Source organism: Cavia porcellus, unplaced genomic scaffold, assembly GCF_034190915.1.
Source record: "Cavia porcellus strain 051 isolate PalLab524CR breed Dunkin Hartley unplaced genomic scaffold, mCavPor4.1 scaffold_23, whole genome shotgun sequence".
In the NCBI taxonomy this organism is placed as follows: Eukaryota; Metazoa; Chordata; class Mammalia; order Rodentia; family Caviidae; genus Cavia; species Cavia porcellus.
The window spans coordinates 46,311,138-46,336,084 of NW_026947506.1; the positions used below are offsets into that span (position 1 = coordinate 46,311,138).

General features: G+C 54.6%; 1 protein-coding gene across 9 annotated transcripts in view; it reads right to left on the reverse strand.

Annotated features, from left to right (window-relative positions):
- Positions 1-24,947, reverse strand: part of Grb10 (growth factor receptor bound protein 10) — a 106,499-nt gene that overhangs the window by 18,441 nt on the left and 63,111 nt on the right. For 8 of the 9 annotated variants that reach the window (XM_013145407.2, XM_063234361.1, XM_063234362.1 and 5 more), the window contains 4 exons: positions 16,916-17,414; positions 15,749-15,890; positions 3,083-3,239; positions 20-135 (listed from right to left, as the gene is read on the reverse strand). In XM_013145407.2, coding sequence (XP_013000861.1) covers positions 20-135; positions 3,083-3,239; positions 15,749-15,890; positions 16,916-17,414 — 914 coding nt within the window. Of the gene's footprint in view, positions 1-19; positions 136-3,082; positions 3,240-3,904; positions 4,042-15,748; positions 15,891-16,915; positions 17,415-24,947 lie in introns of those variants that run through there. The other variant, XM_013145412.3, reaches the window with a different exon arrangement.

The window sequence follows — 24,947 nt, forward strand, 5'->3', positions numbered from 1 at the left end:
GCAGAGAGCGCACACTCACCATCGGATTCCTGAAAAACTCATATTTCCCATAATTCTTCCTGAAGAGGAACTTGCTGTCACTCGGCATGGTTCCCTCCACCTGGACCACGAGCTCGTGGTCCTCCAAGCACCGCTCTGCGGGGGAAAAGTGACATATGAGGTGAGGACGGAGGGCAGTGTCCAGGCAGCTTCTCTAACCAGTGACGAACCCGCCCTGACTCCCTGGCCTGCGGCAGGCAAAGGCAAGCTTGGGAACTAAGCTGGGTTTCCATACCACCCAGTGCCTCAGAGATCTTAAAATATAGCAGTTCCTGAATTCGACTGTACAGACTTCCACAGTCCCCTTTTCACCCCACAAATGGTTCCACGGTGCTTGGCAGCCTAAGTGCCCGGGGCACGTGACTTGCCCGCAGGCCCATGAGGGCCAGCACCAGCTGCGCCATGCAGCGTCCACACTGGACCAGTGCAGTGTGGTCAGACACACAGCAAGCACTGCAGCAAAAGGGGAGTGGGCACAGCCCCCCAATCCCTCCCACTTGCTTCAGATGCACTCATCGTTTGTCCCCGACACTTTCCGAAGCAGCTCTGGAGTCCTCTTTCCTGTGAGTCTTTACAACAAAACACAGTGAGTGCTGCTGCCCCTGCTGCAGGGTGGGCAGGCACCACAGCCCTCCAGCCAGAGCCACCAGCCCTGTCTCCGTGAGAAATCCTGATGTGTACCTGCCTGAGAGTCCCCACCTTCTGCCCGGCAAGGTTCAGGGAGCCCAATGTGGCACCAGAGGACCCAGGCACATCTGAGACAGGTCCCCCCAGAGTGGCCCCCACTCCCACAGCAGGGTGAGGCTGGGACAGCCAGGCCTGTCTGTAGCAGATCCGTGGTGCCCATGGCTTCCCTGATGTGGAACACACACTAAGGAACCCCAGAAGAGGACCTCCCTGTTTGCAGCACGGCTACAAATAGCAGTCATCTAGTGGCTTGGATCACACTCATACACATGCACACACACTCTCGTACACAGATGGAGCGTCCTGGGGCCTGTTCCCTACAGAGGTCCTGGCCCCCTCTGAAACACAGCCCAGGGGACAATAGGCTCACTGGAGCCCAGCCGGGATGGAACTGGTTTCGGGGCCTTCAGCTACTTCCAGGTTCCAGCCGCCTGATACTTGTTAATTCCTTCTTATCAAAATTGACCCAAGAAGGGCTGGAGATTTAGCTCAGTAGCATAAGCACCTACCTGGCAAGCACAAGGTCATAAGTTCAATCCCCAGTACCAAAAGAAAAAAAAAAAAAAAAAAGACCCAATTTGAGTCTGTTTTCTCCTTTCTCCACTTTCCCCCTTTAAATTCTAAAAAAAGCAGCATCTCCTTTACAGTGTGCCAAACCCGCCTGTGGGTGGGGAAGGAACATGCCCAGAAGCCTCTGCCCCACCCAGCTCTGTGGGCCTGGACTGGACAGGCACTTCCACCTCAAGGAGTGACCATCATCTCTGCAACGCCATAGTTACTTACTAGGCCATACTGTGGGAAGCAAGGGCTGGAATCAGCCCTTGTGAGTCACTTTCTGAAACATGCCTGGTATGCATGTGTACCCATTTTCTACACATAGTAAGTGTGCACACTTACACATGAAGTAACTGCAGAAGTTGCCTGGGGACATAGTTCTGTGGCAGAGAGTTCATCTAACAAGTGCAAAGCCCGGGGTTCGATTTCTAGCACCAAGAAAAAAATCTGGGGTCTTTGCAGTGAGCTCTGTCCTCAGCCCATTTTAAGAAGTTTTTTATTTTGAGCCAAGAGCTTGCCAAGTTGCACCGGTTAAACTTCAACCTGTGGCTCTCCAGCCTCAGCCTCTTGCTATGCTAGGATTCTAAGCATGCCTCTACACTGCCAGCATGTTAGATTTCTGCAGGGCCGTTCCAGAATAGTTCCTGTGTTTGGATCCAGCCTCACAGACCCACACTGACAGTGAGCTCCCTCCACGCATCCTTCCTCTCAGACCGAAAGAGCATTCACGCTTTTGAACAGCTTCCCATGTTTGTGCTACTTGTGTACAACTCTGCAGACTCGTTCTTACACCAGTCTCTCCGGACAATTTACACACACACACACACACACACACACACTCACGGATACACCCCTGCAGGCTCACACAACTGTGTCACAGAAGCACTTCAGGATCTGCCCCTGGTGTTCCAAGCTGCCATGTGTCTGTCTCCTTGATAACAGACATCCCAGGCGCTTACTGTGAAACAGGTGAGTGAGCCTAGCAGGGAAGGGCGGTCAGTGATAATGGAGAAGGCTCTGCTGATGCACAAACAGGTTGGTGACTGAGGAATACGTAAAGGAAGCCCGAGTAAGTCTGTCCACTCACTCTAAAGGTGTAAGGGGCAGGGGTGGGGCTGGGGTAGTTGTTTCCAGCACTTGCCACCACCTATGACTCCGCTTCTGCAAGCACCAGCTTCATCCAGCAAGATTTTAAACCTTGTTTGGCAAAGCTGAGATGCTTCTGTACCAGACACAGACCCTTTGAGCAAGACCAGCAGCACACTTCCACTCTAGCAGGAGTATGTCTTTTCGAACAATCAGTGACGTAAAGTATTGTCCTGCTCTCTGGGCGTGATATGCATGCCACCCAGGCTTCAGTGACCAGTTCAGAGACAGCCACAGAGCACTGACCTCGGGAGTAATTGCCCTTATTAGCTCCAGTCCCCGGGGACTCCCCCTCTCTTGCCTCTTGCCCTTGGTACCTGGGCTCCTTTCTCCCATCCTCAGGATGAGCCACACCCTGGTGCCCGGGGTGCCTGCCCCTCCACTGCAGCCCACAGTGGTGCCGGATGCACCTTGGGCTCTGACAACTGACAACCAAGAGCAGCGGGACCACGGGACCTCCTCACAATCTGAGCCCGTAGGACAGGGCAGGACTCCCGAGGCACCAGCAAGGAGAGGCCAGGCAGGAGTGAAACTCAGTAGAAAGAAGAGGCAGGAGGCATCAGGGCAGCAAGGAAACCACCTGCCAGCGGTCGGGGACAGCGTGTGCCCCTGGCAGCAGCAGCAGCAGCATTAACAGCCTCGGGCAGCTCCCTACCTAATCCCAGCTGTGGGTGGTACTCCACAATTGTCCAGCTGTTGTCATCCACAGAGTGACTTCTATAAACCAGCAGCTGGCACAGGTCCCTGGCCGTCATGTCGGTTAGGATCTCCACCACTTTGCTTGACCCATCTTCGGAAAAGATTTTAATTTCCTGCAACACACAAAGGAGAGATGTGTGGAGGAGTGATACTGCAGTCCTGAGAAATAAAAACAGAGGCAAAATACCACAGAAAAGGTAAAAGCAGCAGTGCCCCACCTCACAGGAAACCATTCTATGCAACCCCAGGAAAAGGGTCCCTCAGCACTCCTCTCCGGCCAGCCGGCCGTCCTTCCCTGCCCTACATCGGACAGGCGGGCAGGCAGACAGGGTGACGCCACAACCTTCTTTAAACCCCCACAGTCACCTCGAGGGAGCATGGGCCGCACAGCCAAGCACCCCCCCATCCCATCTCAGGGAGCACGGGGTCCACTGAGGTCACAGCTGGTCTCGGCAGGGGATGTGTGGCACTTGAAGCCAGCACGGCAGCAGAAAGCCCAGCTGCCAGAACTCCTCTTCCTATGTATAGGCGCCTCTACTGGCTGGGCCTCGGGACAAAGTGGGATAAAGGAACTCAGAGGTGCCAGCATGGCAGCCAACCGAAGTGGCTTCGGGAGAACATGGTCGGAAAGGGCTCAGTCTGCTCCCCTCGCTGCCTCTCTCTTGCCCTGTCAGACCCTGGAACTAGATAGCTCCAAGCTAGGATCCACAACACAGCCTCGCCCAGCTTTGTCACCGGTGGTGGTGATGGGACTGTGTCTTAGAAGTCAAACTCTTACCTCAACCGCATGAAAAAAGCAGTCGCAAAGACAGGACGGCATTTTAAACTGTGTCTGCTGTGAAGAAGTCTGTTCTGACCGCTGCCTACTGACCCAGCAGGCTGGGCTCCCCGTCCCGGACTCAGCTGCCAACCTAGGCTGGCTGTGCTCTGACCGCCCGGCCGCCTTTGCACCCGCTGGGCTGCCCCACACTTGCCCCTCAGGTCATAAATCAGATGGCTCCAGTAGCACAATCCTGTCCTCCTGGCTGATGCAATGGGCCTGAGGCCCGTATGCTCCTCCACACAGACCCGGGGCCAGGCCGAGCACAGTGGCGGCGGCAGCATACAGTCAGCTGACCGGCTGAGGAATCCTGGCTCCTGGTTTGCTCCGTGCAGTAAGAACCCAGTGGGCAGCTCAGGGCCAGAGCACTTGTGGCCTTGGGGTTCCCCCCCGAACCTCCTACTCATCTGTGTCCCCTAGGCGCTGACTTCCAAGCAGTGGCAGAGCTGGTGCCCCAGCTGAGCCATGCAGCGCACAGTGCCCCATCCTCCCCTCCCCTGCCATGAGCCCAGGTTTCCTAGAGGGACGTCAGACAGCAGTAGGTCCCCACTGGAAAGCCACCGCTGCCCAGGGGTGAGCTGGGCAGGAATTGGCACGCACATCCACGGTCACCCTGGGTGGAAGGAGGTCTCTTCCCTGAGCAGCAGGACTGGCCAGGGACACCAGTGCTCTGCAGGGGCCTTGCCGTCCCGTGGGACTTGCTTCCAACCCCTGTTCACTCCTAAGGGAACCTCCCACCTCTGCAGGATCTGAGCCCTCATCCAGTGATGTTCGCCGCCACCTAACAAGTCAGCTGTTCCAAGGTGGCCAACACACAAGGTCAGTCTGTGATGGCAGAACACCAGGGGAACCCACAGAGTGTGCCTCTGCTCTCCTGGTAAGAATGGTCCCTGTTAGAATGCTCTGACACAAATGTGACATGGAAGTCCGGAGGACACAAATGCCTTCAAACCACCCTGTACAGGCGCCGTGTGACAGCACCTCCTGTGCTGGCGCCTGCTGTCGCCCCGAGTTCCTCTGTGGCTGATGGCAGCCCGCCCCCTCAGAGAGCGCCACTGTGCTAAGTTTCAGGTCCAGAGCAGAGCGAGATGCCAGGTACCACATGTGTGCTGTGGGCCTCTCACAGGTACCTACAGCCTTGGACTTGCTGTCCCATCTGTACTGAGGGCAGTTGGGGGAACCTGTGCTCCTCCCTGGGGAGGCTGTGCTCAGCATGGGGTGATTCTGAGCAATCAGTTTGGGACTCTGGGTGACATGGGGCCTCAGTCGCCCATCTGTAAGGTGGGTACCCTTAAGCGGCCTCGTGGTGCAGGTATGTCCTGGCCTCATGAGACAGGTCCTTGGATAGCCCCCCGGCCACCTGTGCCTGCCCACTCTGGGGTACATGTGGATCTATGGGATCCAGGACAAGCCAGGCTACAGCCCAGTAGGACCCTGGCCCCCTCTGACCTGGGCCAGCAGCACTGAGACAGCAGAGCCCTCAAGAGGAGGTGGGAAGGGCTTCATCAGGAAAGCCGCATCCAACAGCCTCAGTCTCCCTTTCTCCATTACAAAAACAAAGACGAAAGCAACAAACAGTTAATTGCATTTAAAAAATAAAACACAGAAAGCATAAAACTCCTCTGGAGGGGCTGGGGATTTAGCTCAGTGGCATAAGCACCTGCCTTGCAAGCAGACGGTCGTGAATTCAATCCCTGGTACCAATAAAAATGAAAAAGACCAAATAAATAAATAAAGCTCTTCTAGATTTAGCAGAGGACACTGGGCCGCCACCCCCAGGAAGGTGAAGGCAGGTACTTCACCTGCTTCTCAGTCCGGGAGGGTAACAGGATATCTGTCCTGTCGCTCCCGATTCTGTTCCTATACACCCTCCACATGGGGCTTAAAGTAAGCCCTTCACTCGCCTCGAACACAAAGCCAGGACATGGGAACAGCTGGAGCTGAGGGGATGCCGGTCCTTTGGTCCCTGGGATACCTGACTTCCTGCGATACTGGGGATAAACCCAGGGCCTTTGCACGGAGCTACCTACCCAGCCCTTTCAAAGTTTGTTTACTATTATTGTCTTGTTGTCACGGTTGGGTTTGATCTGAGACACATGACCCTCCTGCCTCGCCTCCCAGAGTGCCGGGCTTCTGGTGTGCTCCACTTCGGTGGCTCTGGTGCTCTGCAGTGGTCTCAGTGGGACCTCACTCTGGCTGCATGAAGCAAGCACACGAGCCTCCCCGCTGCTGTCCAGACAGGCTCAGGAACTGTGTCCCCAAATCCCAGAGACTGCCTGACTCGGCATCGAGCTCCACCAAGGGCTCAGTGACAATCACCTTGTAAAAATAGAACAAGGCCTGTTTTCGGCCTCCCCACCCCCGGCTGTCTGCATAGCAAGAAGTTCCTGGGCAGGCAGCCTGGTCCCTGAGGTGCCCAGTCTGACCCTGAGTCCCCTCCCAGACACCTGCCTGGAAACTGGGTCCCCAGACCGTGTGCTAGAAGCTCCTGGGCACAGTGACATCTTTTCCCAGTAACTTCCTGGGACAAATGCTCCCGTAAAAAGCACATGGCTGGGATTCTACAACTCCAGGAGCCTCTTGTAAACATGGGTGCAAGCCGGGTTATGACCCCAGGCCCAGGAGGAGGTGTCCTGAGAGAGGGAGAGGGACAGGTGCCCACAGGACACAGCTCCAAGGAAAGGCCTGTGAGCTGTGACTACCTAGAGGACAGTTCCTGTCTCTGCCATGGGCCCTGTATCACCAGGAAGTTCTGACTCAGGCTAGCTGACAGCCTCCAGTAGGGATCTGCGAATCTACCTGTCTTCCTGTCAGCCTTGCTGCAAGACCAGCCCTGTGGGGACACTTCGGCCTCTACTTTCACGACAACAGGAGAAGATGTGGTCATTCTCCTCTCTAAATCTCTAAATTTCCAAGTCTCCTCTTTTTCCACCAGTGTCTTAGGCCACATCTCCAGTGTCCTACCCAAGAGTGCGGACTGGCAGACTCCCTAAGTCACAGTCCACTGCCCGGTTCCTGCCCCTGTCACTCACTGCTCAACCTGCACACCGCACCACCTTTCCTGAAGATGGGTGGCAAATTCGTGTGACAGTGACAGCGAGGCCAAGACTCCGGACCCTCCTGTGCTGCCCCAGATCTCTTTCTCTCAGCAGCTGCAGAAAGGCACACTAACCCTAACCCTCCACTCCCCAGAGCTGCTCCACGGGCTCGCTGTGACCCGGCCTCCCCGTGGACACTCAGCGCCTCCTGCTGGTGCCACTGGAAATGGCAGTCACATCCTCTCCTGAGGAGCTGGACTGCAGGTGACACCTTTTTACCATTCCTGTCTGCATGTAGCCCAGCTGTCCCGCTGTCTGCTGGACAGACCGAAACACCATGTATTTCTGTCTCTGAGGGAACCCACGTGGCCATATGGACACAGGCAGAGCAGTATACAGGGGCTGGCGAATTGCTTCTTCCCTTCCTAGAAAAAGTTCAGCTGTGGCCTCCATGGAAACCACAGCACTGTCTGCACTGGGCCAAGTCGCTCTGCTGGTGGCCACTCAAAGCTCCGGCCCACAGCACGGTGCTGTCTGAGTGGCTGCCCTGGCATTAAGGGATTGCAGGCTGGGCTGCACATGCCCGCTGCACAGGGCATCCTGGAAGTCCTGGCTGCGGACAGCACAGACACCAGGGTAGGCAGGGCACTCAGAATGTGAGGAGAGGGTGTATTCAGGGTACAGACAGCGTAAGGCCCCTCACTGTCCATACCCGGTGGTCCCTGCAGCCAGGCACAGCAGAGGGGCACAGCCTCACAATGCAGACTGCCACAGATACCAACTTTGAGTGGCTGGAGAGCCAGGAAGCCGTCCCTGGTGTTGGCTGGGGCTGAGCAGGCATCATGCAGCATGGGGACAGCCCACAGGGCCTGGGACAGAGTGCAGGGAGCTCAGGATGGGATGTGATGGAGCCAGGAGGGGCTGGCGAAGGGCTAGGTAGGAGTCTGCCTCTGCTGCTGATTGGAACGCAAAGGTCTCATGGCAAGAAAATGGGTCTCATGGAGGTCAGGCCAGGGACCACCATGCAAATGGAACACTGTCTGCACCTTGTGAATGTTCCCCTGGTTTTCATGATTGTCCCAGGCTATGAAAGCGAATAACCCAGTTTTCAGGAGCAGACCTACAGCTCAGGGGTGAAGCACTAGTCTCCAGCAGTTCAGAGTAAGCACACTAACACACGCCTGCATCGTGGTACCTTGTACTCTCTGTGCACCAGCTCTGAGATTTGAAACACGTACTAAACAATTTGGGTTGGGAAGGGAACCATGTCACAGGGCCATCGGTGGTGCCCAGGAGCTCTGGCTTGGTCATCCTGTTCCTACGAGTACCAGACAAAACTTTTGAGTCAAAACACATCAAGCACCAAGTTTTACTAGCTTCAGAGCAGTGAGTACCACACTGTGCCTTCAAGGGTAAAAACGCTGGGCACAGTGGTGCATGACTGCAGTCCCAGGCCTGTGGAGGCCGGGGCGGGAGGCCAGCCAGATGAAGCCCGGCCCTAGCATGTTGGCCACAGGGAGAGCCTGGCTCAAAGTCAGAGGCCTGGAGGTCCTGCACCCAACCCCCAGCATTAGAAAGAAATCAACAGATAAATACATAAAATAAAAGCATACAGAAGGGATGACTGTCTTCAGGATGTTCTCCAGCTCTGTAAAAGGAGGACCGTGTTCCAATTCCTAAAGAGAGCAGAGAGCGGCTGTACGCTTACTTAATTACTGCCCTCGAGCAAACATGTTTACAGGTACAGTTTCCATCCTGAAAATCCCAAATCATCTCTAAATTGTACTGTAAATCACAGAGCTCATGCTATTGACTGTCAGTCACAATTGCTTAAATTTTTGAAAAATGAGCCTTTTCACCATTAAAGGGAGATTATAGCCTCATGAAAGATACAATCGGCCAGTGTGCATCACACCAAGCTTCTCTGAAGAAGCTGGACATGGGCACGGGTACCAGGCGCCCTTGCGAGCCCATGAACAACAGCACCCACAGTCACTGCTCCCTGCAGGAAGCAGCCAGTCCCAGAGGGCAGCGTGTGCACAGTGCCTCTGAGGCCGGGAACCCAGAAGGTTCCCACGTGGGCTTCACGGGCCCAACACACAGGAATTGGTACCCACGGCCTGAGGGGCACACCTCACCAACCCGCCAGTTGCACACAGGCAGAGCAGTATCAGAGGTTCCCAAGATGGGACAGCAAATGTCATATCCCTCTGGGTTTGTCTCTGCTGCTGGACATGTGCAGCAGACACCTTCTAGTTTCCTGAGCCTCCAGGAAACAGCCAATCTACATGATAAACTGCTTGTGGTTCTGCCCTGACCCTCACTGGGCCACTGTCGCTAGAGTGTCAGTACCACAAAGCTCAGTGGTGATAAGAACTTGTCCAAAGCCAAAATACAACCATTGACTACCAGGGCTGCCATCCCATCCAGTTAAATGCCTTGTTGTTTTATCACAAAGTGCATAAAGCACTTCACAGTATATATCAAATGGATGCTCCTACTTATTGACACCACTACAACAATCACCCTTCTGGGATCCATGCATCCATCTCTCCATCCATCCATCCATCCATCCAGCGGTCCATCATTCTGTCCACTCATCCATCACTCCATCTATCCATCCACCATCAGTCACTCATCTTTCTATCTATCCATCCATCCATCCCCTCATCCATCACTCCATCCATCCATCCACTCATCTTTCCATTCATCCATCCATCCACTCATCTTTCCATCCATTCATCCATCCATCATTCCATCTATCCACTCATCCATCTATCCACCCACTCATCTTTCCATTCATCCATCACTCCATCTATCCATCCATCCATCCATCCATCTGTCCATCATTCTATCCACTCATCCATCTATCCATCCACTCATCTTTCCATTCATCCATCACTCCATCTATCCATCCACTCATCTTTCCATTCATCCATCACTCCATCCATCCATCCATCCATCCATCCGCCCATCATTCTATCCACTCATCCATCCATCCATCTGTCCATCATTCTATCCACTCATTCATCCATCCATCCATCCATCTCTCCATCCTTCCATCTGTCCATCATTCTATCCATTCATCCATCCATCCATCATTCTATCCACTCATTCATCCATCCATCATTCTACTCATCCATCCATCCATCTCTCCATTCATCCATCCATCCATCTCTCCAACCATCTATCTGTCCATCATTCTATCCACTCATCCATTACTTCAACCATCCATCCATCCATCTACCACTCCATCCATCCATCTATCTTTCCATCTATCCATTCATCTCTCCAAGCATCTACCTGTCCATCATTCTATCCACTCATCCATCACTCCATCACTCCATCCACCCACCCACCGATCCCTTAGGTGACCAAAGACCTGTGTCTCGGAACATTCCCTCCAGCTCTTTGATAATATAAAGGAATTGCAGCCACAGAGGACTTGGCTAAGTAAACCTGGATCCCTCCAAGCAATGGAACAACCATGAGCCCCCAGGGATAATATGACAGTAGACACTCTATAAAAAAAAAGACACCAAGAGTGCTGCTCGCATTGTTACTGCCAGGAAATGGGGACTAAGGAGAGGTTTGTATCACACATGTTCTCATGATGTCAGCTTCCCTTCCAGCTGCTATCAGGGATATTTCCTGGTCTCCTGGCTGGACACAGATGGCTCAGCCGTGAATTGTGGCTAACTAATTCTGACTATGAACCCTGCTTCCACTGCTCACATTCACCAGCCTCCCATGGCCGAGCTCCCTGGGATGACCAGGCTTTCCGGGAGGCACCAGGTGGTGGAAGGCAGAAGTTTCTGCGTGAACGAAGGTGGGAAGGGCTGGGTGCTTACGCATTCCACTCCTCAGAGGCCTCTGCCCCCAGCAAGCAGGTGGCTGTTGGATCAACTAGTACAGAGATCTGATACCAACTCTAGATGTCATCACAGGGATGGGCCGACTCCCGCTGCCATGGGGACACTGCCACCCAACAGGACAGAAGGGACAGGGGAGGAATTCTGCAGTAGAAGCAAGCTCAGGGCTTCTCCACTAGGCCTGGTCACAAAGCCAGCCACCAGGCCTCTCCACATGGGCCGCAGTGCTCTCTAACTCCAAACACACTGGGCTGGGAGCACAGTGAACCGCTCTTGGGCGGTATAATTGTCGCACAGTTGTCTTAGCCAAGCAGGACAAAATCCATTTACGATCTCTCAGCTTCTGTGCTGAAAGTGTGCTTAGGACACTGCACTACCTGCTAGGCATGGCAGTGCGCACCCTGGATCCCTGCTCTCTGTGAGACTGATGGGTGTGCTCCCAGTGAGAGTGCATTTGGGGAGCGTTAACGGCAACATTTCTTTTGCTGTTGCACGTTTTTACTTATCACACACTCCTGTCCCCATATGATGCACTTGCCCATGCTCCCAAGAAAGTGGTCATCTGATCTTGCACAGGAACACAGGCCTTTATAATTTTATACTTTGAGACAGGGTCTCATTAAGTTACTAAATTATCCAGGCTGGGCTCTAACTTGCAACGCTCCTGCTTCAGCCTCCCTAGAGTGCTGGGATCACAGGCTTGCACTATCATACTTTGTTAAAATACTGCTCTAGAAACATAAAAGCACCCAGCCACGAACTTTTGGCTCTTTCCGTGCAGGAAAGTAAGAGCCAGCACAGGGTGTGCGCTCGGCAACCTCCTGAACGGGTCACCATCTGCGTCCTCTTCCTAGAAGTGTGGAGACTTGGCAGTGCGAGGCGGGAGGCTGTTTACCACATTCTCTCTTCCAGACACCCGTGCCCGGATTCCTCCAGGGAGTCCTTTTTTTACTTTCTACATTTTTACGACTCAAGTTACTTTTCCTCAGGCTAGTTAAGAGACTGAGGTATGCCTAAGAAGGAGAACAGAAAAAGTCTAGTGCAGGACGGGAGGCGGCCACCATGCTGGGTCAGAGGTGGCTGTGCCCACAGTGGGCGGAGGAGACTAGGCCTGGCAGGACCCCCGGGCTGGCACACCTGCTGGTCATCGTCCTCCATGACAGTGCCGGGCACGGTGTGAACACTGAGGGAGAGGGGCAAAGACCTCATCACAACATGCAACGCCTCCACCAGGCACAGAGCTCTGACCCATTTCAGTCCAGTAATTTCGCAGAACGAGGACTGACCACAGGCCCAGGCTGAGGGCTCCTCACCCAGATTGCTGGACTCGGTATTGTTTTGGGTTTTAGACTTTGTACATGATGAGTCTGTATGCAGGATGGGACCCAAGCATGAGCATGAACATGACTTATGTTTTATTCACATAGTCTTCACTGAGTCTTAAGGGTATTTTAGACCTCTTCAGGAATCCTGGTTAGGAAGCGCAGTCCTGTGGCGTGCAGTCTCCTCCTGAGGCACTGTGTCTGCCCTTGAAAGGTGTCAGATTTGGGAGCATCCTAATGTCCATGCTGTGGTCAGGGATGCCCCATTCGTGTGACGCCAGCACCAGTGTGGAGGTGCTGTGGGCATCATCGGCCACCTCTCCACGTGGTCATGCACAGGCTCCCTCACAGATGCAAATTGAAGAGGGCGAGGTATTTGATCACACGCACCAGGGAAAAAGTGCTAGTGAAATGGCCGTGCTCCAGTGATCTGCTGTCTTTCTATGAAACCTCAAATGAGCACACTGAGCTGGACTGCACATCAGATTGGTGGGCCATGGCAGGATCGGGGGGTCAGGTGGCTCAGTTTGGAGGGCGCCAGACCCCAGAGCTGGGCAGTGACCCTGCAGCCCACCTGGACTCTGCCTCTACAGATGCTGCCTGTCACACTGGCTGCACATGGACAGGACTCACTTCTGGGAAGAGCACAGCCAGACTGCCTGCAGAGACACAGAGGCTTCACTGACTCCTATTTTCAGTGCTCCAGAGAGTCAGAGACATCTCCGGCTGTAATAAAGGATCCGTAGAAGTCTAGAGAATCTGTGTCTCAGGAGATATTTATAGTCCAGAGAAACATCAGTGGGTGGGATTTCACATGAAGCTCCTGGACCATTTCCTGTCTCGAATTTATCCAACACACAGCCTGTTCCAGGTTACAACTCGAAGCTGCAATTGCACCATTTCTTCAGAGGCAAATGCAGAAGTTCGGGGATTCCTCTCTGTCCAGTGGGCTTGGAGCGCTCAGCAGCACTGCCTCAGAAGGTGTGGTGGCCAGTGATGCCTGAGCCACTTTTAGCACCTTGCCCAAAGTGGGGTCGGGAGACCCCGCCGCTATGGATACAGGGGGTTTCAGAGGGGACACGTGAAGAGCTGGAGGGTAACTGGGGCTGACAGCCTATGCGTTGCCATCTTCTGGTCTCCGAGGACACACAGAGTGCAGGGGCCAAGAGCAACACAGCGACCCGGAAACCTGCCACATCCTGAGAGCAAGGAGCTCGGGGACACACCTGCCTAGGGACTTGCCTGGGGCTGCCAGGACTGGTCTGTCTCAGAGCATGTTCCTCTCTTTGCAGTCAGAGCCGGGGACCCGTCTGCTCCTTATTCAGTGTGATTGTGGAGCCCACATGAGCCTGGTCCCTCACAGGGCAGGGCTGTACCTCCACAGACAGCAGAGACGCCCTTCCCTGCATGCAGGCGGCTGCCTCCGCCACTTCCCTTCCCCCTCACCTCTTTCCGGCTGTCGGGAGCTTTGGTCCCCAGGCCCTTCTCCTGACTTGAGCAGAATTACTATTATTGCTATTGTTTCTCGCAGTTTTCGGAATTGATCCCGAGGCCTTTACACTGAGCTGTATCCTCGGGCCATTTCTGTTTTATGAGACAGGGTCTCACTAAGTTGCTGAGTTGCCTGGGCCAGTCTCAACCCTGCCTACCGCAGTCTCAGCCTCCCAAACAGGTGGGATTCTAGGTGTACAGCACCACCCGAGCTTGAGAATTTCTGCTCCATGCAGCCCGAGATGGACTCTCACAGGAGGCAGCAGCCACAGCGCCCAGCTCTCTGGGGACCTTATCCTGCTGCCCGGACAGAAAACCACCACCCCTTCTGGACACCACTGCCCCTGTGAGTGCCGTGTGGGGTCCTAGGCTCCCCGGCTGAGAGCCCTGAGTCTGTGCCTCTGAGGGAACCCGGCACTGTCCTGGGACAGTGGAAGTCCACACAATGGTTTCAGAAAACAAAGCCACACTTCAGATCGTTAGTGTGAACTCTGACCCTCTGGGTCCTCCACAGACCTGGCCACTGGGTCCCCAGATGGACGGGGCTTGTGCAGCCTGAGGTCCTGACATTTGTCCTTGCGGCTTGAGCTGTCCCTCAGCTGAGTTCTTAGGGCTTCTGTCATCTGTGGTCACAACTGCAAAGCACACAGCAGGCGCTGAGAGCAGCAGTTAAGACCAGCTCATGGCCCAGCAGCAAGTGCCTGCTGGCTCTGGAGTCTGGGCCAAGAAGCCCTGAGGGTCTCACTCAAAGGGGACCCTTGTGACCTGGGTTCACTGAGGCACAGAGAAGCCCAGGACACCCCACAATGGAGGATGGTAAGCCCCGCCTTCCTAGCCAGCAGAACCAGGGGCATTATGACAGGAATCTGTGGTCTCCTTCCAGAGTCTGTCATTTCCAAGCAGGCCACGGAGCTGTGGAAAATGTCCTATCTAGCCTGAGGCTGGTGACACTCGCCTGCAACTCTAATGCTCTGGGAGGCTGAAGCAGGAGGACTACAAAGTTTGAGGCCAGCCCTAGTGACCCTGCCAGATTCTGACTCAAAATGAAAATAGAGCTAGGGACATTAGCTCACTGTTAAGGCCATGGATTTGATCCCAGGTATCTCACACAAACACACAGACATGCACAGGGACACAAAACAACCCCTCACACAAGCCGAAAACACTAGGTTAAAACTAAGAGCAAAGACCAGTAGCTTCATACAACCTGTACCGAAGAAGACCCACTGCCCACTCCTGCCAGCCCCAGCCAGCGTGACAAAGACCAGAGAGACCGCAGCACAACATCTTCCCATGGCACAACTCGGGCACCAAGAGGAAACCAGCTCAGCAGGGTTCCTGGGTTGCTCTGCTCTGTGGCATTGGCCAAACCATGGGGCAGAGGCTGTATCCCCTACCATTTACATATAACACTGAGGGTTGGGGACTCTTTGACCACCCGTCCCATGACAGGGGCCCAGGCTGGCTGTTATGCTTTAGATCTAAAATGCCCTCCCCAGATTTGTTCCTGTGTGGAAGGTGAGGGGTCCTGGGGTGCTGGGACTCATCAGAGGATTCATCATGGTGGGTTTCAGGCTGACTGGGCAGCAGAGCCTGGCTGGAGGTCACTGGGGTGTGACCAGAAAGGATCCCCAGTGCCGCCTTCTGTCTGCTTCCTGGCCCCTCTGCCATGCTTTTCCCACCTTGAAGCCAGCGAACCACAGACTGAAATCCTGAGCCAAAGCAGCCTCTCCTCCTTGAATCGTGGGTGTTGGGCACTTCTGTCCCTGTGCTGAGAAAGTTAACTGATGCCTGAGCCCAGACTAGAGTGTGACCTGGCCACAGCATTTCTTTTAAAGAACCAACATGCATCTTTAATCACTAAATCATTATTTTTAAACAATCACGGCTATGAGACTCTTTCACAAACAACAAAGTCTTGGGAAGTAAACATTGAAAGTCTCACACGACAGCAACCCAGCAGCCACAGGGAAGGACGCACGGAGAAGGTCTCCAGTTCCCCCACTGTTGGCAGCACCATGCCTACGTGTTTGCCCAGATCCAGGCCGAGCACCCATGGGCCAGACAGGGTGTGCTCACCTGCTTCATGATGACCTGGGTCGGAGGTAGAGAGCCAGGTGCACTCAGAGGGGGGCTCCGAGTCCTGCTGAGCTCAGGAAACGGGTTGGGGATGGCCGGCAGAGACGAGGTTCGGAACTGCTGGTCTTCCTCCTGAAGGCGCCTGTGAGGACAGAGTCCACAGGGTTAAAACCTGCCATTCCTGGCACAGCCCCGGGGTGGGAGTGACCTGAGGTCCCAAAGGCCCCTCCACCTCCCAGCACCCAGGGCACTGGACAAGAAAGGATGTCTCAGAAGCTTCTGAAAATGAGGGGACAGAGACCCACAGAGACACAGTGTGAGCAAGAGACAGTGACAAGCCATTGATGCCCAGCAAGGCCCCCATAGCCTTGCAGGTCTCCAATGAGGGGTGGCATCCCTTGCCAGGGACCGTGCATGGCCAGTGCCACAGAGCTCACTCCTGGACTCCCCAGAAGGCTGAGACAAAGCCAGCGTCACTGCACGTTGTTCCTGTCCCTTGCCTGCCACCAGCACAGGCACCAGGAAGCGGCTTGTCCTCAGCTCTTTCCTATCTGGACACCACGGTCCCCTGGTCCTCTGCAGCTTTTTGGCCTGGGGACACTTGACAGCAAGGGTGCCTTGTGCCCTGCAGTTCCCCATAGCATCCTCTGGAGGACACACCAGTGCTCAGCACCCGGGGGAGGACGCATTGGCCCTCAGCGCCTGGGCAGGACACACAGGCCTTCTGTGCCAGCCCCTCACACTGAGCTGGCCCTCCTTTGTCACCATGTGCTCCACAGCCCCCACCTTTCCCCACCTTCCCAGCCATCCTCTCCAGAATCCCTGCTTCCAGCAACCCCTCCACTGTTATTCCACAGGGACTAAGTCCAGAACTCCCCAAGGTGGGGTTTCACCAACCTCTGGGGCAACTCTGTCACTGCCCATGGCCTCATTCTGGGCAGTGCAGTCCTGGGGCACTTAGTTACCTACCTCAGAAGTTACATCACATCTGCCCGCATACCCCTGCACCTCACATGTAGCAGGTACTATAGAAGAGGTTGGGCACCATGCTTAGCCCTGAGCACCCTGCAGTGGGCCCACCCACACATCTGCACACACACCGATATCCACCTGCAGTCGCTGCAGCCCCTTCCCACCCAGTACCGCTGGCACCTTGGTGTCACTCACCTGACCGGAAGGATGTGCACTGGCTGGGAGCGCTGCACCCTTGGCAGGGGCGAGGGAGGTGGCTGCAGAGGCCTCGGGGCCGGGACCGGCGGCTGCAGAGGTCTCGGAGCCAGGGCCGGCGGCTGCAGAGGTCTCGGGGCCGGGACCGGCGGCTGCAGAGGTCTCGGGGCCGGGACCGGCGGCTGCAGAGGCCTCGGGGCCGGGGCCGGAGGCTGCAGAGGCCTCGGGGCCGGGGCCGGAGGCTGCAGAGGCCTCGGGGCCGGGGCCGGAGGCTCCAGAGGCCTCGGGGCCAGGGCAGGCGGCTGGCTTGGAGCAGGCGGCTGGCTCTCGGCCGGGGCCGGCGGCTGGCTCGGGGCCGGTGGCTGGCTGCGGCCAGTCTGGCTGCGGCTAGGCTGGCCATTCTGCAGGAGAGGCACCGTGTCCGAGTGCATGTTGCCTATGTACAGGCCCTCCAGGGATGCCTTCATGTCATCCACCAGCGACGCGAAGTCGTCATCCTCTGTAGGGGGCAGGGCGAGAGCAGAGAGGGGTGTCAGCAGCAGGCGTGTACCATGGGGATGGATCCCCAGACTGACACTGAGGCTCAGTAACAACTGACACCCGAGATGCAACTCAGAAGGCACAATCCCCCTGTCCCATCACCCCGGGGCAGGCACCCTACTGGGCGCTGTCCCATGTGGACAAAGAGCTAGAAGTAGGCCAGTTGATCTTCCTGCTGAGACCCCCAAGTATGACAGAGACAGTGAAGGAACACAGCCTAGCCCAACCTCGTCCCCGTCAGACCCCACAGGGACACAGCCCTGGCGTAGCATGACTGCATACTGCTGCTGACATAGGTGCCCTTGGGCCTCACAGCAGTGGTGAGGGCACAATGCTCGCCTAATGCAAGGTTGACCAGATGCTGCTCCACAAGCAGGCCAGAGATGCGACCAGTTCAATCACCTTGTAGGAATCAGGCCACTCTCTAACTGGGGTGGGCCTCATCTGATCGGGTGAAGGCCAAAACCAGCCTGGACTCTGGCTGCCGAAATGACATACCATGGCTGTGGCCCATCCTGGAGGCCAGGGCTCTGTCACACCCTGGTGACCACAGGGGCTGTTGCTAACCTTCACCTACTTTCCAGATCCTGTTGGCTCTGTCTCCCCTGAAAGCCAGGACTCACAAGCTTTGGGATGGGGCTCAGTGCACACAGACGTGGAAGGGCTGGGCTGGGCCACAGAGCAGACTCCTCACTCCAGGCCATAGACGGTGCCCATTGAGATCTGTTAGGAGCCAGAGCGGCACTGCAGGGGAGCGGGAGTCCTTGTCTCTGGCCGCTCCCCAAGGCTTCAGCCTACCAGGTGTCAGAAAAGGGGCATCCGACCGCCTGGCACAGGGCACAGCCCCACGGTGAGCTGCATGTGCGATGGACCTGGGTCCCACTGTCATACTCTATGAGAAGCCAATGATCGCGCGGTGGTGGTGGTGCCCTGAGACACAGTAGACCTCAGCACTGAGGTCTTGCTGCTCTGAGGCTGAGGTGAAGCCACTGCTGGCAGACTCAGGTTGAGACCCTTCCAGGGAGCAGAGGGCAGTTAGGGATGGGCCAGCTACACCTGCTGCAGGCCAAGAGGAGATCACAGAGCAGACTGGCACCAGTGGCACACTTCACCATTGCCCTCACTGTCACCATCACCAGCTACAGAAAGCAAGCTGGGCCGGGGATTCTGCACACTGGTGAACTATGCGACTGTATCTTTGTAGATCACAATGCAGCAATGATAGAAATAAAACATGCAGCACACAAACTGTGCTTGAGCCGGTCCCAAATACCACCATGGCCCACGGAGTCCTTGGAACAGTCTATGTCAGATGTCCCCCAAAGCCTCATGCGAGGGGCAGGGGGGCTCTAGGGAGGCCGCTGGTCATGGTCATGGATCCTGACAAGCCAGGTCCCCATGTGTGCTGGCCTGGACACAGCAGCCTCAGAAGGCATGTAGGGACACAAGGCAGAGGTAGAGGGCTGGCCTGGCATGCACAAGGCTTTAGGTCTGGTCTCCAACATGGCCAGACAAGTTTCCCATGGCATCTGCCTTGGCTTCCTTGCCTCTCACATCTAAGGGGCATCATGAGATACAACTAACCCTCAAAAACAGCCTGCAGAAGGCCTGGCACAGAGCGTGACTGAGGGAAGAGGGGATAGGGGACCCAGTGGTCAGCGTCTGGGGGTGTTGGGAGCTGGGAGAGGCAGAGCCCATGGGCCAGGGTCTCCAGCTTGGCATTTATCCGCCAGCAGTGCTGTCCCGGCAGGGGCCTGATAGAGGCCTGGCAGGAAAGGAATACAGGCAGGCTTCAGGCAGACTTGCCCAAGGTCAAAGAGGACAGCCAGACAGCTGGCCACTCAAACAGCCACCAGAAGGCCAGGGCGTCTGCCTGGCACAGGTTCTACTGGGGACAGACTGAGCAGGGAGGGCTGAGTGGTACAGGGGCACACAGGCATGGAGGTGGCCCCAGGCGCCGAGGCCCAGCGGGCAAGGAGAGAACTGGTGGAGGAGAAGCTCAGGAATGAGTGCCGAATATTTATCCTGGGTCCAGAGAGTAAAAGGCTGAAGTGCTGAGCCAGTAACTAGCAATTCCTGTCAAATCATGATGAGTGCACCGAAAGTCAGCAAGCAGGACTGTTACGCATGGCTAGGGTGAGGGGACAAGCAGAGGAAAGCTTAGGGACAGATCTTCAGGACACATGCAGGGTCCTGTGGCTGTACCATGGCCAGCTGTGTGGCTGAGGAACCCTGGGGACACCAGAAAGGAATGGAGGCCGGGCGATGGCCAAAGCTCTGGGTCCTGCACGTACGAGGACCTCAGCATGGGCCCTGCTGGACAGCAAAGGTCGCAGGTCCCGTGCAGTGCACCAAACTGGAGCTCTGAAGGCCTGGACCACTCACTGTCCCTGAGCGCACTTGCCCCGGCTGTTGCTCTGTTAGCAGCAGCTCAGTCTCAGGCCCATAAAACAATGAACAGCATGGCCATGCTCAGCTCCCCTGTAGATGACACTGCAATTCTCCCTCAGTGGACCATAGAAGAAGAGTGGACCCTGGGTGAAGGGCAGAGTGCACATAACCACACAGCAGTGGTCTGGGGACACACAATGCCGGACCCCAGGCAACAGGGGTGGAGCTGCCTGGGCAGGGAGGATGCTGAGGAGAAGCCCAGTGGCACACAGAGATTGCTGCCCCATCGCTGCTTCCCACTGCCAGGCGGGTCCTCCCTGGCTGCCCTCTGCTGTCAGGTCAAGTGCAACGCCATTTTGGTTTTGTCTTTAGTAGTTCTGGGGAGTGAAGCCTAGGCCTCTGCGCTGAGCCACCTGCCAGCCACCCCTCTCTCTTTTTTTTTTTTCTTGCTCAGTAGCCCAGCTAGGCTGAACTTGCTGTCTCCTCTTGCTTCAGCCTCCCAGGGTTCTAGGATTACCAAAGTGTACCACCCGCCCTGCTAAACCAAATCAATAGACACAGGTCCTCATAATGACGCTTCTCTGGGTAGGGTTGTAGATACAGCTGCTTTTGCTCTAATCATTTAATCAGGTATCTTTTAAACCAAGCTAGTTAATCTGCTATCAATCACAGAGCAGGATATAATTTTCAGGAATCATATCCAACCAGCGTATCTGGGTACCTCAAATAATCCCTTCCATAGCTGCTAGAAGAAAAGGAAACCTTTCTAAAGGGTCTGGAAATGCCCCCTCCAGAATCAGCTTCCAGGTGTCCCCTGGGGAATCAGCATTTCAATGATTTTAATAATAAGATCACTACAGTTATCTCACTGTACTTAAACTTTCTTAGGTTCTAACATGGACCAACAATTAAAAGCCCAAACAGGGATTTCTAAGGGCCAATTCTAGACAAAACAATTCACGTTCTAGACTAAGGTAGTTTTGCTTGCTTGTTTGAAACTCGTTTTTCGCAAACATCATAGCTTCGGTCCCATCACCCAGTCCACCTCCAGGGAACCCCAGGTCTCCCCCTGTGTGACCAGCTGCTGAATTCTTTCCCAGTCCCAGGAATGAGTAGAGATCAAAAATCATCCACTTGTGAGCAGCTTTTCTGCCAGGCAACAGAAGCAGATGAACAGGACACAAGGGTGTTAGTACTAAGTCCCTCCTCCACACTAACCTAGTGCAAAAATCTCTCCCTAGGCTGCCCCTCTGGAGTGAAGACCAGAAGAGAAACTCAAAAGCGGCTTTACATCTGAAATCTCACCGTGCACAGACTAGTGAGAATGTATTTGTTGCCCAAATTCAGGTCAGACGACATGGCTGTCCATCAAGCTGTAAATAGTTATTTTCTTTCTTTAAATAGCCCAGGACAAAGCTGGGCATGGACTCTGCCCCAAATATCTGGGGCGCTCATCGAATCTCAAATTCACATCTCTCGTGTTTCACTGTCCTTAGCAAGTGGAGCCTGGTTTCACCCTGAGACAGATGAGGAATCCAGGAAACGCGTTCAGATCTGGTGTGTAGGATAGCTGACAGGGTCTGCCACGAACCAAGCAAGGTGCGCTGACCAGGAAAAGGTGAAGAGGAAGAAAAGAGACACACAGGGAGCTGGGAACCTGCTCGTCCGCGGGGGAGACGCGTTTCCTAGTCTGCAGCACCATCTAGCGTCCGCTGTGTGTTAATCTGGGATGGAAGGCAATGGTGGGTTGGTGGGTTTATGCCCCTGAAGTGCGCATCTCAGAGGTGCACCGCATTTGAGACACAGCTGCTGGGGAGCCTCTGGTACCCGGCAGCGCTTTACCCGCGTCTTCTCTCAGCGCCTTTCCCGGTGATTCCGAGAAGACACATGGGCGGTCCCACAGCGAAGGGTGCGGGCAAAGCAATACGCTGTGGATGATTAAGAAAGTGCAGTCTGCGAAGAAAACCCACAGAAGTGGGCCGCAGGTGCAAAGGCCGCACCTCCCTCACGTGACCGCTGGCAGGCTGGCCCGACTCCTACTATGGGCAGCGGCGCAGCTCCGTGCAAATGCACGGACGCAGCGGCTCACTGGCGCGGCTTCTCCGCTCAGCGACCTCAGCTGAGCGCTCTGGCTCCTGCACGCAGAGTGTGATGTAAACAGTGAGACGCTCAAGCGGCACCATGAGCATCTCCTCTTCCGTGCTGTCCAGATGCTCAGCTTCTGCGATGTCCAGAAACTCAGCCGATGTAAAAGTGCACTGCTTAACTACAACGCGAGTGAGAACGCACATGCGCCAGCGGGTCCTGGGCATCACTTTCACCGCGGCTGCAAGTGAGGTGGGCGGGGTGAAGGAGCAGCCAGAGACCTGACCCTCCGTAGGGACAGAGCCGCGGAGCCGCAGTGGGGCAGGGTGACTGGTGCTCTGCAAGTGGACGCTGTGGGCAGCTGCACATCCTGGCACTGCGCTTAACGCCAACGAATGGTAAAATGTTTAAAAAGGCTAAGATGGTAAATTTTATGTTGGGTGTGTTTTACTACAATCAGAAATATGTTTTAAAAAATAAAATGATTTTAGATTGCATTTGTCCATATCCTCAAGCATAGTCAATGCCAGTCGTGATCTTGCCAACTTGCTTGGTGCTTTTGGAACCTTCTGCTATCACCTGCCTTGATGGAGCCCCGTGCCCCTGGCTCGGACCCCAAGGACAGGAGCCCGCCCACTGGATGCTGCCTTCACTGTCTCCTCATCCACTGTTGTAGTCACCTTTCTGTCACTAGGCACAATAATCTCAAGACATAGTGGCTCCCAAGTCTTCCTGAGTAATTCAACCTGCTTCTTCTCCACCTTCTGATTTCAATTCCTAACTCTTCCGTTACACCCTAACACAAGCGGAAGGCCGGGCACAAAAAAACTAAATAAATAAGTGTCATTCTGGAAGGTTCCCACTTTCCATCAAAACTAAAAATATGATTCCAAGAATAGCAGCATTGAAAAGGGAAAATTCAGGCCAGGGTCCAGAAGTCTGCCACTCGCTGGCACCCGGCCCTGGGCATTCAGCAGCACCACCCTGAAGATTCCCTGAGCTGCACTCCATAAATTCAAAATCCATCCACTCAACCAACATTTCTCTCCATCTACGCAGCGAGCATCTACTGACACTAACCACATATCCTGTATTGTTCAGGTGCTGACAGACTTCAGCGCAACAGACAAGATTTTCAGCCCCACTCACCAGCCACACAATAATATCGGACCAAGACAGAAAAGTCAGCTAGGTCCTCCAGGCAAAGACGACATGTAAATTCATAAAACACACTGTGTATTTACGTGTTTGCACCACACAGAAATGATCAACATCGCACAATGTATGCGTGCACCAAAATGTTATACCGTATCCCACGCATACACGCTAAGACCATTCTATTCGTGAGGCTTGCAAAACGTAGGATGCACATGTGCGGTGGGGACTGGTGAGCACACACATTGTGTGCCGGCCATTTCCACATCCGGTTCCACCTTCCCATATCCGGTCTATTTCCCTGTTTTCTATCATCTTATTTTTTCTCTTTATTTATAATAGTCAAAAAAAAAAAAAAAAAACCCTTTCGTAATAGTAAAAAAAAAAAAAAAACTTTTGTAATAGTAAAAAAAATTATTTAGAATTTAGAATTTGGGTTACTCATATGAAAGAACTCGTGTGACATTTAACCTGTTTGATTTACTTTGCTGTAATATTTATATGTAAATTTAAAATAATTCCTGCCAGCTAGATGGAATGAAGCCTAGAGCTTGGAAAAGGATTATGGCACTAAATAAAAGTAGCAAGGGAGGATATGAAACTTATTTTGCTGCCTCTGAAAAATAATTCCTTCTCTTACAAGACTTAAAACCAGCCCCAGTTAGGTAAGGACTAACAGGGGAATCCCCTGGAAATAAGACATGGGGCTCCCGATGGTGAGGTAGGGGGCACAAGCTTCGGGGAGGATCCTGGATCCAGGGCAGTGGGAAGGGAAGGACGTGAGCCCTGTCTGTGTCCTCAGACCAGGCGGCCCTTGGCAGAGTGACCACAGCGTCGGGTCTAGACTGGCTCCCGGCGGCCAGGAATTCTCCTAGCATGGTTATGCTCGCCGCCAGCCAGGCAGGGTTTAAAACTCGAGTTCTGTTTATGGAAGCCGTCACCGGGAGCACTTGCAGCTCTCAGAAGAGCCAAAATTCCAAGGCACGGGAGGCAGAGTCACCCCAGAACTCCCCACTGGGGCGACTCTGGGAAACGGCCCAGGCCCCAGAGGGGGAAGCCCGGGACACAGCAGCAGATGGGAAAGTGGTGTGGCCAAGGCAGGATGCTAAGGGTGGCCAGCCCTGTCTGCTGCCCATGCCTGCCAGTGGGCACCCCGGGCCTGCTGTGAGTGTGAACTGGTTCTTGGAAGGCGCAGGTCTGGCCCATGTCTATGAGCTGGCTCAGGGAATGAACATGGTTTCCACAGTGGTTTGATATCAGTGGGCCCCACAAGCATGTGATGAAACCTCACTGCCAAAGGGAATACAAAGGGGGTGGCACTCAGAGAAGAGGGTGGGGCCACTACACAGGGATTAGTGCCCTGCCCTATATGGGGGGCAGCTGGGTGCTTTGGACCCTGCCACCTGGTGAAGCCCAGGAGAAGGTGTCTCTGAGGAAGCAGATCCTCCCCGAGCACTGCCCTTGCGGGCCTGAGTCTCAGACCTCTGGTTCCAGATGTGACCGTAAATGCCATTATTCACCCATGGTATTATGGTATAACAATTCAAAGGACTAAGACCACTCCTAGTTGAATGCTTGTGATGCTCCTGTTAACATATGTCAATTATGAGAAATGATTCCAGCCCTGGCAGAAGGGAAGGAGCCCTCAGAACTGGGGTTCACATGCAGCCAGCCTGGGGCAGATGGCGCAGGCTACATGCACCACGCATGATGCAGCTCCCTATGCGTAATGACACGGTTACAGATGACTATAGTACACAGAGCTGTCCTTTTTCAGTTCCAAAAGATGCCACATCCTACATTGGGCGCCTCTCACTACTCAAGCTGCTTCCCAAGCCATCGCTCATCTCCCTACTGGAGC